Source organism: Hyaena hyaena, unplaced genomic scaffold (assembly GCF_003009895.1).
Source record: "Hyaena hyaena isolate Hyena2069 unplaced genomic scaffold, ASM300989v1 scaffold_58, whole genome shotgun sequence".
NCBI lineage: Eukaryota > Metazoa > Chordata > Mammalia > Carnivora > Hyaenidae > Hyaena > Hyaena hyaena.
In genome coordinates, this window is record NW_024080689.1 from 738,254 (window position 1) to 754,461 (window position 16,208).

The 16,208-nt window shown below is 43.0% G+C and overlaps 1 protein-coding gene across 1 annotated transcript in view; it reads right to left on the reverse strand.

The window, feature by feature from the left end:
* The window catches only part of DNAH9 (dynein axonemal heavy chain 9), a 332,337-nt gene that overhangs the window by 262,505 nt on the left and 53,624 nt on the right, over nucleotides 1-16,208 (reverse strand). Inside the window, exons 16-17 of the mRNA XM_039231630.1 lie at nucleotides 13,685-13,881; nucleotides 13,173-13,597 (exon numbers count right to left, since the gene is read on the reverse strand). Of these exons, the coding sequence (XP_039087561.1) occupies nucleotides 13,173-13,597; nucleotides 13,685-13,881 (622 nt within the window). The remainder of the gene's footprint in view (nucleotides 1-13,172; nucleotides 13,598-13,684; nucleotides 13,882-16,208) is intronic.

Below are 16,208 nucleotides of genomic sequence, written 5' to 3' on the forward strand. Positions count from 1 at the left end.
ATTTCCCTGAATCTATGGTGCAGAGAAACAAAACGTTTTTAAACTGGCAAAGCAGAAGTTGTCTTAAGATCAACCTCTAATGAACATACTCTAAGACTGAAAAATTGAGTAAATAAAAGGGAACCCTTGCTATTTAAGCAAAGAACTAGAAAGCACAAGAATGAATAAGCAAAATTTTATAAAAACAAAACAGAAGGTCTAAAAGTGGAATGTATCATTAAAACTTAAAGTTCAATGGATGGATTCAACAGGAGATTTAAACAAAGAGGAGAGAATTAGACCATGGTGTGATAAAAGTGGAGAAGTTACCTAAACTGCAGTGGAGACAGAAAAGCTGTAAACCATGAAATTCATTCAAATACATGGACGATGGTGGAAAAAAAATCTCACGGAAATGTACTAAGTGCTCAGACGGAAGAAGGAGAGAATGAGCAAGAAGCCACCTCTGAGATCTTGGCCGAGAATTTTCTTGAATTGCTGAAAGACAATGTGAGTTTAAGAAAACCCACCAAATTCCAGGTGGCACGTAAAGCAACCCTTAAGTTACTTTATATTGATACTTTTACCAAAAAGGTAAATCTTAAAATTAGCCAATAAGCTGCTGAGCAAAGACAGACTTCTACCAAACCAAACCAAACACCAAAAATCCCCCCAAAATGCAGACTTGATGGCTGGGTGCTCAGAAGCAAAAATGGCTTCTGGGGCACAGTGAAGTGATGTTTTCAATAAACTCCCAGAAAAGAGCTGGTATCTTAGAACTCTCTCTTCTACAAATGCATTTTTTTTCTAAGCAAACGCGGAAAATAAATGCATTTTCAGGCAAAGAAAGAATGAGAATTTCACCAGTAGCCTCTTAAAATAATGGAACTTCTAATGAACCTAATTCAGGGAAGTGGTCTGTAATGTAGAAAGATGCAATGAGCAAAAGATACTGGTAAACATGTGGGCAGGTTTAAATAAACACGGAGTGTATAAAAATGAGTAGAATTTGTGGTGTTTAAATAAATAAGAGAGAATAACTGAAATCACCGGGGATGCGAATATAATTTGATGAATGAACAGTTGAGATCAAACTATTCTGAAGACTTTCATTGACTGTGAGGAGATTACCAGTGCTGATACATTTATTCCTTTTAAAGATGCTTATTAAAATAGCTATGGTAACCATAAGAACAGTAGAGCTAGATCATATAACATCCAAATTAGCAGAAGGGAAAAAAAGAGAATTAAAAAAACACATAAAACTCAACCCAAAAGGAAGCAAGGAAGAAAAAACAAAGAAAAGAAAGTATGTAATAAAATGGTAGCAGAGTAGATAGTAATGAACAAAGCCCAACAGATACGTATTAAGGTGAATAAACATTCAGTTCTATGACGATTATTAAAAATAACCTCTAATATAAAGGCATAGAAAGATTAAAAGCCAAAGGATAAAATGAGAGACACCGAGCTAATATCACAGAGTAAATTGGTTTAGCTATATTAATAGAAGACAAAACAGACTTTAATAGAAGAAATAGAGTTAGTAATAAAGAAGATTTTACTGTGTGGCTGAAAGTTCCAATTTGCTGGGAAGATATAAAAAGTCAAGCTCTGCGTGTTCATATAACACAACCTTAAAATATATGAAGAAAAAGTGACTGAATTACAAGGTGAAATTGACAATCTACCATCGAAGTAGAATATAACTAAATATAGAGAAGAGGCCACTTCCAAGAGGGTAGAAAGGGCAGAGACACGGTCAGAACTAAATGGACTTGCCAGGTGTCGACAGGAGGGAGGAAACTGAGGGCACAGAGAAGGGAGAGAAACAGGCCCCCCCCACCCCCATATCAGAGAGCCCACATGGAGAAGGTGAATCGCCATAACATTAGGCTTTGAAAACCAGAGGGATCAAATTTTGTGAGTTCTTACAACCAGCGGGTCTTGAAACCTGGACTTTTAAAAAGTCAGTGGGCTTGGCTCTGGAAGGGTGGGGAGGCCAAGGGGGAACTGAGTCCCTGCCCTTAAAGAGACAGCACAACAAAAAGCCCAAGGAGATCCAGCAGAGAAGCAGCACTTTGAAAGGTGCCTGGAGGATACAGGAGGGAGAGTTATTTACTAATGTTAGAGCATGTTCCAGGGCGACAGAAATCGCTGGGGAACTCCTCCAGGAACAAAGAAACTGGCAGGCGTCATTTACTCCCCCCACCCCCCAGCATAAACACACAGTCACATGCAGATCTTGCTACCTAATTGCTAGTACTGCTGCCCCGCCCCTGTACCGAGTTTCTGACTATCCAGCCCTCTGGACAACCCTCCTCAGTCTGGGCACGGCAGCGCCCCTCCCAGAGAGGAATGGCAGGCCACCCAACGTGCTGGCACAGTGGCCCTATCCTTCTGATCCCACCATGCCATGCTCTGGCTACCAGGCTCTCTGATACGCTCTTGGCCAGAGCCCACTCAAGGCAATGCCACAGGCCTGGGAGTGTGCGAGCAGCCCTTACAGCATCCAGCACCACCCCAAAGTGACTTCTTCCCTGGAGAGAGGGAAGAAGGGCCCCAGCAGTGGGCTGGAAGTGGGCATCTGGTCCGACTGCAGGCCCTGCCCAATGAAAGATTCTCAGGGGACCACACAGGGAAGGTGCCTGTTTGGTGCTACTGCATCTCTGGCAAATGCCTGGTCTGACTCAAGCCCAAGGCATCTTGGACTGGCCCTCTAACACCACAGGAACCAAACCCTGCCCATAATGAGCAAGGAGAGTCACTGCAAATGACTGGACCAAAGGAAGAAGCAGGTCAGCCACAACATCAGGGCATACACATCACACATAGGAGACATCCCTGAAGCACCAGGTTCTAGTGAACAGAGGACACTACACTACCAGGCACTATAGGAACTCTTCATAAGAAGAGGGTCCTTCTTCACTGAACGACTTTCAAGTGCAGGCAACAGAGCTGTCTGTGCTAACACAGAGAAACAGACACAGAGTTAGATAAAATGAGGAGACAGAGGACTATGTTCCAAAAGAAAGAACAGGACAAAACCACAGCAAAGAGACCTCAACAAAACTGACATAAGTAACATGCCTGATAGAGAATTTAAAGTAATAGTCAAAAAGATACTCACTGGATTTGAGAAGAGAGTGGAGGACATCAGTGAGATCCTTAACAGTGAGACAAAAAAGAACTAATCAGAGATGAAGAATACGATAAAGGAAATTACAAATATACTAAACAGAGTAAATAGCAGACAAGATGAAGTAGAAGAATAAATCTGTGACCTGGAGGACAGAGTAATGGAGAGTCATCAAGCTGAGCAGGTGAGTGAAAAACAATTATGCAAAACAAGGACAGACTTAGGGAACTCAGTGATACCATCAAGCATAATAACACATGCATTACAGGCATCCTAGAAGGAGAGGAGAACAAAAAGGTGACAGAACATTTATTTGAAGACGTAATGGCTGAAAGCTTCCCAAATTGAGGGAAGGAAACAGAAATCCAGATCCAGGATCTGGGTCCTCCAATAAAATCAACCCAAAGAGGTCTACACCAAGACCCATAATAATTAAGGTGGCAAAAAGTACTAAAGAGAGAATTTTTAAAGCAGCAAAAGAGAGCAGTTACATACAAGGGAAACTCCATAAGGCTTTGAGCAGATTTTTCAGCAGAAATCCTGCAGGCCAGAAGGGAGTAGAATAATATATTCAAAGTGCTAAAAGGATGGGGCGCCTGGGTGGCTTAGTCGGTTAAGCGTCCGACTTTCGCTTAGGTCATGATCTCGCGGTTCGTGGGTTCGAGCCCCGCGTCGGGCTCTGTGCTGACTGCCAGCTCAGAGCCTGGAGCCTATTTCAGAGTCTGTGACTCCCTCTCTCTCTGACCCTCCCCTGCTCACGCTGTCTCTCTCTCCTAGAAATAAATAAAAATATTTAAAAAAAAAACCAAAGTGCTAAAAGGATAAAATCTGCAGCCAAAAATACACTATCCAGCAAGGCTGTCACTCAGAAGAGAAGGAGAAATAAAGAGTTTCTCAAACCAAGAATTGTTAAAGGAATTCATGACCACAAACCAGCCCTTCAAGGAATATTAAAGGTGACTCTGAAGGGAAAGGAAAGACCAGAAGCAAGACTAAGAAAAGTAGGCAGCACAAACACAGTAAAAGTAAGTAGAACTATAAAAATCAGTCAAGGGACTCACAAACTAAAGGATTAAAGTATAACACCATATGTCTAAAACATGGAGAGGAGAGGATTAAAGATTAAGTTCAAAATTAAGAAACCATCAACTTAATATAGTCTGCTATATGCAGAAGATATTACATACAAGCCTAATGGTAACCACAAATCAAAATCCAGTAATAGATCTGCAAAAAATTGAAGAGAAAGGAATCCATGTATATCACTAAAGAAAGCCAATGTACCATGAGAGAAGAGAGCAAGAGAAAAAGCAGAGAACTACAAAAACAACCATAAAACAAGTAACAAAATAGCAATAAATACATACCTATCAATAACTGCTTTGAATGTCAATGGACTAAATGCTCCAATCAAAATACACAGGGTGACTGAAAGGATAAGAAAACAAGACCATCTACATGCTTCTAGAGGAGACTCATTTCAGACCTAAAGATCCATGTAGACTGGAAGTGAGGGGATGGAGAAACATTGTCACACAAACGGATGTGGAAAGAAGGCCAGGTTAGCAGCTATTATATTAGACAAAATAGACATTAAAACAAAGACTATAACAAGAGACAAAGAAGGACACTATGTAATCATTGAGGAAACAATCCAACAAGATGTAATAATTGTATTTTTATGCACCCAACATGAAAGCACCAAAAAACTCAAAACAGTTCATAACATAAAGGAAATAGTTGACAGTAATATAATAATATTTGGGACCTTTAACACCCCAATTACATCAATGGATCATCCAAACAGAGTATCAATAAGGAAACAATGGCTTCGAAGGACACATTGGACCAGATGGATTAAATAGATACATTCACAACATTCCATCCTAAAAGAGCAGAATACATATTCTTGTCAAGTGCACATGGAACATTCTTCAGGAGAAAGCACACATTAGGCCACAAAACAAGTTCCAACAAATTCAAGGAGACTGAAGTTAATCCAGGCATCTTTTCTGACCACAATGCTATGAAACTAGAAATCAAACCTAAGAAAAATTCTGGAAAGAATACAAATTCATGGAGATTAAATGACAAGCTACTAAACACTGAATGGGTCAACCAAGATATCAAAGGGGACACCCAAAAATCCATGGAGACAAGAGAAAATCAAAACACAGGTCCAAAATCTTTGGGATGCAGCAAAAGTGGCTCTAAGAGGGAAGTTTTTAGCAATACAGGCCAAACTTAAGAAGCAAGAAAAAATCTCAAATAAATAACCTTACACCTAAGGAGGTAGAATAAGAACACACAAAATCCAAACCCAGAAGAAGGAAGGCGATGACAAAGATTAAAGAAGAAGTAAATGAAATAGAAACTAAAAAAGCAATAGAACAGATCAATGAAGCCAGAAGATGGTCTTTGAAAAGATCAACAAAGTTGATAAACCTTAACCAGACTCATAAAGAGAGAGAGAGAACTCAAACAAAATCGAAATGAAAGAGGAGAAATAACAACTGACACCACAGAAATAAAAAGGATTACAGGAGAATATTATGAAAAATAGGACAACCTAGATGAAATGGATAAATTCCTAGAAACACATAACCTCACAAAACTAAACCAGGAATAGAAAATTTAAACAAACTGATTACCAGCGATGAGATTGAATCAATAATCAAAAAACTCCCAACAAACAAAAGTCCAGGACCAGACGGCTTCACTGGTGAATTCTGCCAAACATTTAAAGAAGCCTGAATACATATTCTTCTCAAATTATTCCAAAAAATAGAAGGAAAAGTTCCAAATTCATTCTACAAGATCTCTGCATTACCCTGATACCAAAACCAGATAAAGACATCACACCCACACCCACACCCACTATAGGCCAATATCTATGATTAACACACATGCAAAAATGCTCTACAAAATATTAAGAAGCCAATCCAGCAATACATTTAAAAAAAGTCATTTACCATGATCAAGTGGGATTTATTCCCAGGATGCAAGGGTGGTTCATTAATTGTTAATCAATCAACATGACATATCACATTAATAAGAGAAACAATAAGAACCATACAATCATTTCAATAGAGGCAGAAGAAGCATTTAATAAAGTATAACATCCATTCATGATCAAAACCCTCAACAAACTAGGCTTAGAGGGATTATATACCTCAACATAGTAAAGGTCATATACGAAAACTGCACAGCTAACATCATACTCAATGGTGAAAACCTAAGAGATTTCACCCCAAGATCAGGAACCAGGCCAGCATGTCCACTCTCACCACTTTTATTCCACATAGTACTGGAAGTCCTCACCACAGCAAATGGACAAGAAAAATAAATAAAAGGCATCCAAATTAGTAAGAGAGTGGTGAAACTTTCACTTGCAGATGACTTGACACTATATATGGAAAATCCTAAAGATGCCACCAAGAAACTACTAGAATTGACAAATGAATTCAATAAGGTCGCAGGATACAAAAATTAATATATAGAAATCCACTGCATTTCTATACACTAATAGTGAAGCAACAGAAAGACAAATTAAGAAAACAATCCCACTCAAAACTGTACCAAATATAATAAAATACCAAGGAATAAACTGAATCAAGGAGATGATAGACCTATATGCTGTGAACTATAAAACACTGACAAAAGAAACTGAAGATTACACAGACAAATGGAAAGATATCACATGGTCATGGATTGGAAGAACAAATATTGTTAAAATGCCCATAAATACCTGAAGCAGGCTACAGACTTCTTCGCAATCCCTACCAAAATACTAAACAGCATTTTTCACAGAACTACAACAAATAATCTTAAAATTTGTAAGGAACCATGAAAGAACCCAAAAAGCCAAAGCGATCTTAAAAAAGAAAAACAAAGCTGGGGGCATCACAATTCTGGATTTCAAGTTATACTACAGGGCTCCAGTAATCAAAACGGTATGGTACTAGCACAAAAACAGACACATAGATCAATGGAACAGGATAAAAAGCTCAGAAACAAACCTACGATTATATGGTCAATTATGTTCAACAAAAGAGGCAAGAATATGCAATGAGAAAAGCAATCTCAACAAATGGCGCTGGGAAACCTGGATAGCTACATGCAAAAGGGTGAATTGGGATGACTTTCTTACACCATACACAAAAGTAAACTCAAAATGGATTAAACACTAAGTGTGAGACCTGAAATCATAAAAATCCTAGAAGAGAACGCAGGCAGTGATTTCTCTTTCATTGGCCTAGTAACATCTTTCTAGATAGGTCTCCTGAGGCAAAGGAAACAAAAGCAAAAATAAACTATTGGACTACATCAAAACAAAAAGCTTCTGCACCACATAGGAAACCATCAGTGAAACTAAAAAACAACCTACCGAATGGGAGAAGATATTTGCAAAGGACATATCCAATAAAGGGTTAGTATCCAAAATGTATGACCCTGTACAATCCAACACCCAAAAAACAATAATCCAATAAAAAATGGGCAGATGACATGTACAGACATTTCTCCAAAGATGACCTACAGAATACCAACAGACATATGAAAAGATGCTCAACATCACTCATCATCAGGGAAATGCAAATCAAAACCACAGTGAGGTATATCACTTCATGCCAGTTAGAAAGGCTAAAGTCAACAACACAGGATACACCAAGTGTTGGCGAGAGTATGGAAAAAGGGGAAACTTCCTGCACTGTTCATGGGAATGCAAACTGGTACAGCCACTCTGGAAAACAGTATGGAGGTTCCTCAAAAAGTTAAAAATAGGGACACCTGGGTGGCTCAGTTGGCTAAGCATCTGAGTCTTTATTTTGGCTCAGGTCATTATCTCATGGTCATGTGATCGAGCCCAGTGACCGGCTCCTTGCTGAGCGTAGAGCCTGCTTTGGATTCTCTCTCTCCCTCTTCCTCTGTCCCTCCCCCACATGCCCTCCCTCTCTCTCTTTCAAAAATAAAGTAACATTTTTTTAAGTTAAAAATAGGGGTGCCAGGGGCACCTGGGTGGCTTAGTCGGTTAAGCGTCCGACTTTCGCTTAGGTCATGATCTTGGGGTTCGTGGGTTCGAGCCCCACGTCGGGCTCTGTGCTGACTGCCAGCTCAGAGCCTGGAGCCTATTTCAGAGTCTGTGTCTCCCTCTCTCTCTGACCCTCCCCTGCTCACGCGGTCTCTCTCTCTCCTAGAAATAAATAAAAATATTTAAAAAAAAAAATAGGGGTGCCTGGTTGGCTCAGTCAGTGAAACATCTGACTTCAGCTCAGGTCACGATCTCACAGCTTGGGAGTTTGAACCCCGCGTCAGGCTCTGTGCTGACAGCTCAGAGCCTGGATTCTGCTTTGGATTCTATGACTCCCTTTCTCTCTGCCCCTCCCATCCCCTCTCTCAAAAGTAAATAAACACTAAAAAAATTTTTAGGTAAAAAATAGACCTGCCTTACAATCCAGTAATCAATCACACTACTGGGTATTTACCCCCCAAAATACAAAATACTAACTTGAAATGATACAAGCACCTGAATGTTGACAGCAGCATTATTTACAGTAGCCAAACTATGGAAGCAGCCCAAGTGTCCTTCAACTGATGAATGGATAAAGATGACGTGAAATATAAGTACACACACTTATATACAATGGAATATTATTCAGCTATAAAAAGAATGAAACCTTGCCACTTGCGGCAACACAGAGAATGCTAAAGAGTATAATGCTAAGCGAAACAGGTCAGTCAGAGAAAGACAAATACTGTATGATTTCACTCATGTGAAATTCAAGAGACAAAACAAAGCAGGGGGCAGTGGGGGGAAGAGACAAACCACAAAACAGACTCTTAACTATAGAGAACAAACTGATGGGCATTAGAGGGGGTATGGGAGGGCTGATGGGTGAAATAAGTGATGGGGACTAGCGTATATGTGTCATGATTAGCGCTGAGTAATATACGAAGCACTGAATCACTATATCGGACACTTGAGACTAATATAACACTGCATATGAACTATAGTGGGGTTAAAATTAAAAACCTTAAAAAATATAGCTGGAAGAACCCTATGTTTAGAAATACTAAATATATATAAATACTTAATGGGTATTAAATAATAAGTAGATAATAAATAAATATAAATAAAGGGTATTAAAAACACTTAGAACTAAATTATGATGAAAATATTACATAGTGAGACCTGTGAGATGTAGGTAAGACTGTACCAAGAAGGGAATTCATAAATTAAATATTATGTCATTTAATATTTATATTAATATTACACTTAGGTATGTTATATCAATTTAAATATTACATTAACAAAGACAGCTCAAAGTGAATAAGCAAAACATCAGTCTTAACTTAGCCAAGAAGAAAAAATAAATATAAGGCAATAGGACATAATAAACATAAAAGAATAAATTACTGAAATAGAAATTAAATAATAATAAAAACGATCAAGGAGTTTATAAGATACTTCTCTGTAAATCTCTGGCAAGATTAATCAAAGTAGTCAGAAAGCACAAATGGAAATGAATACAAATGACAAGGGAGACAATCATAGATTCTGCAGAGAGTAAACAGATAAGAGAGTATTATCAATTTTATGACAACAATTTAAAGATTTACATGAATTGGATATGTACCTAGACAACTATGACTTACTAAGAAATGGAAAACCTTAATATCTGTAACTATTCGAGAAATCATAGGTACAAAACTCGTCACAAAGAAAACACCAAGCCCAGATGTTCAAGGGAGATTTAAATCAAATCTTCAAGGATCAGAGAATTCCAATCTTACACTAACTCTTCCAGAGAATAAGCAGGAAGGATTACTTCCTAACTCATTTTATGAAACTAGCAAAACCACAGAGCATGATCAGAGAAAGTGTGAGAAAGGAAAACTGTCGGCCGATCACAATCACACAGACACATCAGCAATAACCTATATGTATTCAAACCAAATCAATCAGCAGATATATTGGAAAAGATAATACCTTGTGGTTGGGCTTTTCTCAGTAACACTCGGCTGGCTTAATATCAGAAACTAATATACTCACCACTTTAACATTCCAATGGAAAAAAAAACCAGAATTGTCTTAACAGGGTTAGACAGCGTGTAAAGCACTTCACAAAATGTTATATCCGTTTATGTTAAATCCCCTTAACAAATCAGGAATAGAAGAGAATTTCTTTAGGGGCTCCTCTGGCTCAGCTGGAAGAGCATATGACTCTTGATCATGGGGTCGTGAGTTCGAACCCGATACTGGGTGTAGAAATGGCTGAAAAATTTATTAAATAAACTTAATAAAAAAGAAGGGAACGTCTTTAATTACATAAATAGAATCCACAAAAACTCACAGCAAATATTATGTTTCGTGGTGAAATGTTAGAGTATTGCCTAAATTTAAGACAGGACAAGATGGCACGCCTGGGTGGCTCAGTCAGTTAAGCATTCGACTTCGGCTCAGGTCATGATCAAAACATTCAAGAGTTCAAGCCCCATGTCGGGCTCTGTGCTGACACCTCGGAGCTTGCAACCTGCTTCAGATTCTGTGTCTCCCTCTCTCTCTCTCTCTGACCCCCCTCGCTCACCCTCTGTCTCTCAAAAATAACATTAAAAGAAATTATTTTAAATAAGATCGGTACCTGTCATTACCACTTTATTCAACATCAAACTGCAAGTCCTAGCCAGTGTGGCAAGGAGAAAACAGCAATAAAACGCTTTAGGGAAAAAAAAAAAAAAAGACTGAGAAGGAGGAAATAAAACTATTATAAATCTGTAGATGATGACCATGTACCTAGCAAATCCAAAAGGGAGTGCAGATAAATTATTGCAGTTAGTAATTTAGCAGAGATGCTGGATACAAAATCAATAAACAGAAATCAATTCCATTTCCAAAGAAAACACAATTTTAAAATATCGTTTATACCAGGAGCCCAAAATTAAAATACCTACAAATAACTCTTACAGACACGAGAATTACCTTAAAGGTAATATTACAAACTTTTGTGGCCTGTCTGTCTACGGCATTTAAGCCCGACAGACAGGCCACAAAATGGGAGACTGTGTTTGCAATATATACAACTGGTACAGGATTAGAGAGAGTCCATTCGTCAAATGGCGAAAGAAAAATCGTGTCAATGTCATAAAGGCAAAAATAAAGTCTGACGAAAAAGTAGGCAAGGGGAATGTGGGGGTCTCAGTCAGTTAGCCATCTGACTCTCAGTTCCAGTTCAGGGCACGATCTCACGGTTCATGAGTTCGAGCCCCGTGTTGGGCTCTGCGTGGACAGCGTGGAGCCTGCTTGGGGTCTCTGTCTCCCTCTTTCTCTGCCCCTCCCCTACTCCCTCTCTATCTCGCTCTCTCAAAATAAATAAACAAACTTCAAAAAACAAGTGGGAAGGAGCTCTGTATGGGCACAGAAGGAGAAACACACAAACCCACCAAAAAAACATTAAAAAGATGAGCCACTTTATTCAGAAGCAGCAGAGCAATCAGGGCATCGTCTCCTTTCAGGGTTAAGGAATAGTGGTCAAAGGGCAAGAACTCTGGGTGTTTATCCCGTTCACCGACGTCTCAATCCTGCCAAGTCGTGCGTGGTGGAGGCGCCTGGCAGCCGGCATCGCACCCTCGATCAACCACGTGCTCTGAGATGCTAAGTGACTTGCCTCTGAGCCTGCCGTCCACACGCAAACCAACCCATCCAGAGTCCGGGTCTCCACCCACCTCCTCTACCTGGTTCCCACCACCCACCTGCTCCCAGGGCCAGGGACCGAACACCTAGACACAATCAGTTCCTCTGGGCCCAGAGCCTGCAGAACCCATTCAAGAGCCCATCTCCAGACCTGCGAAGGGAGAGGGACCATGGAGCAGCGGCATTCAGGGACATCTCTGTCTCGGCCCCGCCTCTGGCCAGTGTTTCCCCGCCCTCCCGCCCAGCTGCTCGGCGAGCCACAGTTTCCATGAACGTGGACACCTGGCCTCTTCTTATTTATTTATTTTTTTAATTTTTAAATGTTTTATTTATTGCTGAGAAAGAGAGACAGTGTGAGCAGAGGAGGGTCAGAGAGAGACGGAGACACAGAATCTGAAACAGGCTCCAGGCCCTGAGCAAACTGTCAGCAGAGCCCGACGTGGGGCTCGAACCCACGAACCGTGAGATCATGACCTGAGCTGAAGTCGGACGCTTAACCGACTGAGCCACCCAGGCGCCCCCCTCTTCTTAAAACCAGCAGACAAACCCACTTCAAACATCCCACTGTGCTCGCCTGGAGTTTTCTAGAATGGAGGACCCTCAGCCCTGCAAGGTCTCTTGTAACTGACTGGAGAACACACACATCCTCGATGGGGTCATTTTCTTTCTGCTCACAGCACTAGATCCCTGAGCGGGGCGGCGGAGGCATTAAGCAAGGCCACCCCCAGAATCGAGGGAGGGGGCGGCTGGCTCGCCTGTAGGCACAGCTGATGCACCACAGGCTGATGGCTGCACAGAGGGACCATGACTGTCCTGAAGGACTCTGGGTGGCAGGGTGCTAGTTGAGGTTCTGAATGTGGCAGATCTGTGGGGAGCAGACCAAGGTGAAGTGGTCAGGAGACTGAGGACCAAGCTATTCACCCAGATGCCTCTGGGTGGCAGAGCCTGGTGCTGCTGGGCAGTCAAGGTGCACCGGAGAGCAAAGTCAGATCCAGTCTGCGCCACGGCCAGATCGGCACACACTAGATGCCCATGAGACGCCCTCTGCTTCCCAGGCTTGAAGAGATTTCACAAGGCTGCAAAGGGAAGGTTGGATCTGTCATCGCCCAGAACGTGGCTTACCACTCACCGAGTGCCTTTCACGCACTGGGCACCGGAGAGAAAATAAAACCAAGAGGCCACGTCTGGCGAGCCAAGGAAAGGCAGGACTGAAGTTCCCACTGGTGTCCTAGGGCCTGGAACCTCGACGAGCTATTTCAAGTCTTCACTGAGCCATTGAACCCACTGGGGAAAAATATGAGGAGGAAAAACATGGCGGCCCCGACAGCTCGCGGTGCCGGAAGAAAGCTCCAACAACGGTCTTACCTGTTGGTGACGTGGTCAACGAGGTGCTGCTTGAACGTGAGGCTCCACTTCTTAATGAGGTTCAGCAGAGACGCTTTAAGGGGTCGCACGTCGATTTTCATCCAGCCGTCAAACACCTTGACGGGCTCCAGCCTGCACACGTCGTCATAGAGCTGTTCGTAGGAGTCGATCTGTGCTTTAAACTGATGGAGCAGAGGAGGATTCTCTGGAAGGCCATCGTCTGCGTGGACTTCCATCTCCTCGGGTGTGAGGACGTGCCCATACAGCAGAAACTGACTCAGAACCTCCTTCCGGTCCTCCACGTAGAGGTGGGAATATTGGCTGAAGGTGTTACGATAGCCACTGCAGAGGGCCATCGTGCTCTGAACCCTGTCCAGGAACGTGCTCCTCATGCTGGCCAAATGGGCCATGCCCTCCAGGTCAACCTAGGGAGGGGGTAAGACCACAGCAGGCGGGTTACACCACAAGGGTGCAGATTAGGCTGGAAGGCAGGATGGTTGCGGATTCGGTACCTGGTAATGGGGAGAGCCATGCTGTGGGGAAAGGCGTGGCACCAGAGCCGATATTCCAAAAATGCTGGCGACCAGACCCTTGACGGCATCATAGAAGCCACCCTTCACTCCGTACTCCAGGGATGGACAGAAAACGAAGTCTGGGATTACTAAGTGTAGCTGTGCTTCAAACAGCGGGGGAAGTCCAGCCTTACTTTCTGAAACACAAGGAAAACACACCCACACACAACAAAGAAGGCGGTCAAGACGGGCAAAGTGCCGCACCCGTTTTCGAAGCACTCGGAACGTTTCTTCCCGTTATGCGAGCTGTTTGGGTATAGGAAAATGGAAATGTAAAATTTGCTAACCCCCCGGAAAAGGTGAGGGTGACGGTCGTGCAGTGTTTACCGACAGCGGAGCCCCTGACATTTTGGATAGGCCAATTCTTGCGCAGGGCTGTCCTGGGCATTGTAGGGCATTTACCCTCCTGTCCTCGGAGAGCCACGTCCCAGGGACCGATCAGCCCTAAGCCAGTCCCCTTCCTCGTTCCCCGATGCCTGGGTCAGGGGAACGAGGCGGGGGGTAGGGCAGCGGAGAACAGGTTGATTTTGCAAAGCTAATTTCTCGGAAGCGGCTGATCTCTTCCTACACACAAACCATCCGATTGCATCGCTCGTGAACCGTGGCGTGCTTGTCAATTGTTGTGTAGGCAGGAAAACCAAAGACAACTCACAGCCCTGGCTGTTTTGATCCTGTTCCACGAAAACAGAACTTACTCTAATTCCGTAGCCCTACGGTGATAAAAAATTTAAAAACAGTATAAATAATTAACGGATCCCTGATTACTTGCTAGACTAAGTTGCCTTGCCCAATTTAAATCAAAACATAACACGGAGCAAGATGTTGCAAGTACAAGATTAGCGCTTAAACTTTTATTAATAACCACTTATGTTCCCAGGTCTTCTTGACTGTGGAAATATTCGGGAGACTGTTATGCGCTGCACGCCGTGAGTGGTGCAAACTCACTGGACTTCCTGTCCCCTTCCTCCCTAGAAGTAGAGGCAAGGGTGGACACAATTCCCTCCCCAGTGGGACGTGGGGAAAAGCAATGGCTGCCACTTCTGGGCTGTGGCCCTTGAGACACCAGGGAAGCCATCTCTATGCTCGCTCTTTTCCCCACTCATGGACTAGAGCCTGAATGTGGCAGTGACCCAGCTCCACCACAGAAATGAAGACGGAACATGAACACGGTGAGACCACAGCATGGCAGGAACACACCTGCCTACCTGAACACCCACCTTAGTCTAGAACTTGGGGGATAGACTTCTTTGTCCTTTAAGCCACATTATTGATGGAGTTTTTGTTACCATAGCTTAGCCACTCACCCCAACTAATATAAGCGGGGGGTCCTCAGACACGTAAGTCTAGGGCCTTGACTTCAAAATTACAGGGATGATTGGGGCACTGGGTGGCTCAGCTGGCTGAGCGTCCGACATTGGCTCAGGTCATGATCTCATGGTTCATGGGTTCGAGCCCTGTGTCAGGCTCTGTGCTGACAGCTCAGAGCCTCCAGCCTGCTTCGGATTCTGTCTGTCTGTCTCTCTCTCTCTCTCTGCCCCTCCTCTGATCGTACTCAGTCTCTCTCTCAAAAGTAAATAAACATTAAAAAAAAAATTGCATGGATGATAAATTTGTATGACTGGATTCAGGAGCGTCCCATCAAATGCAAATTTAACTTAAGGGAATACACGGTAATTAGTCCATCACAGAATGGTTTTTAAAAACACCTATAATATCACGTTTTGCGTTAAGCACTCAGGATGTATCCTGCACTACCCTATGTATGAGACACTGATAACTTCATAGACTAGGCTGCACAGGGTTTACAGGAGGTGAAAGACTCAGGAGACTGTTTTGACTCTCTGAGATTTCTGTCCCAGGTGCTCCCATGAGAAGGGAATCCCTGTGGTCGACGCAATGACAACATCACTGTACGAGCCAGAATGTCTGGGTAGTTCCGCCATCTTGGTACGGGTCAGTCACTCCGGGAGTCAGGAGAGGGAAGAGCATTTCTGGATGGGGTGGGTGGCATCAAACCTGGGCAGGGTTTGCATTCTGGGAGGGGACCCCGAGTCCAGCCCAAGGCCTGGGAATGGTACTGGCCTCACCAAGCACAAGAGGGCGGAAACGATAAAGGGAGCAGGGGAGGCAGCCCAGGTCGGGAGAGTTGGATGGGCACTAGTCAAGCGTGGAGTCACTGTGTTTAGGAACCATTTCTTATGCACCATGGACGTTTGGTCGGTTCTCTATGGTGAGCACTGTCAGCGCTGCGCCACAGAAGACAAATATCTAGTCTGAGTGCCTATGCTCTGTGCCTCCTATGGCTACTCACCCCCAGGCTCGAGAAAGTGACCCCCCCCCCCCAGTCTTGCTGACTGTACTGGACGGAGCCTGTTTCTTGCTGCATGATCTCCCTGATGTGGAGCTTCCTGCAACCCTGAAAACAAGACTGTGCCGCTGACCTCAGTCCCTCCACTTACCATGG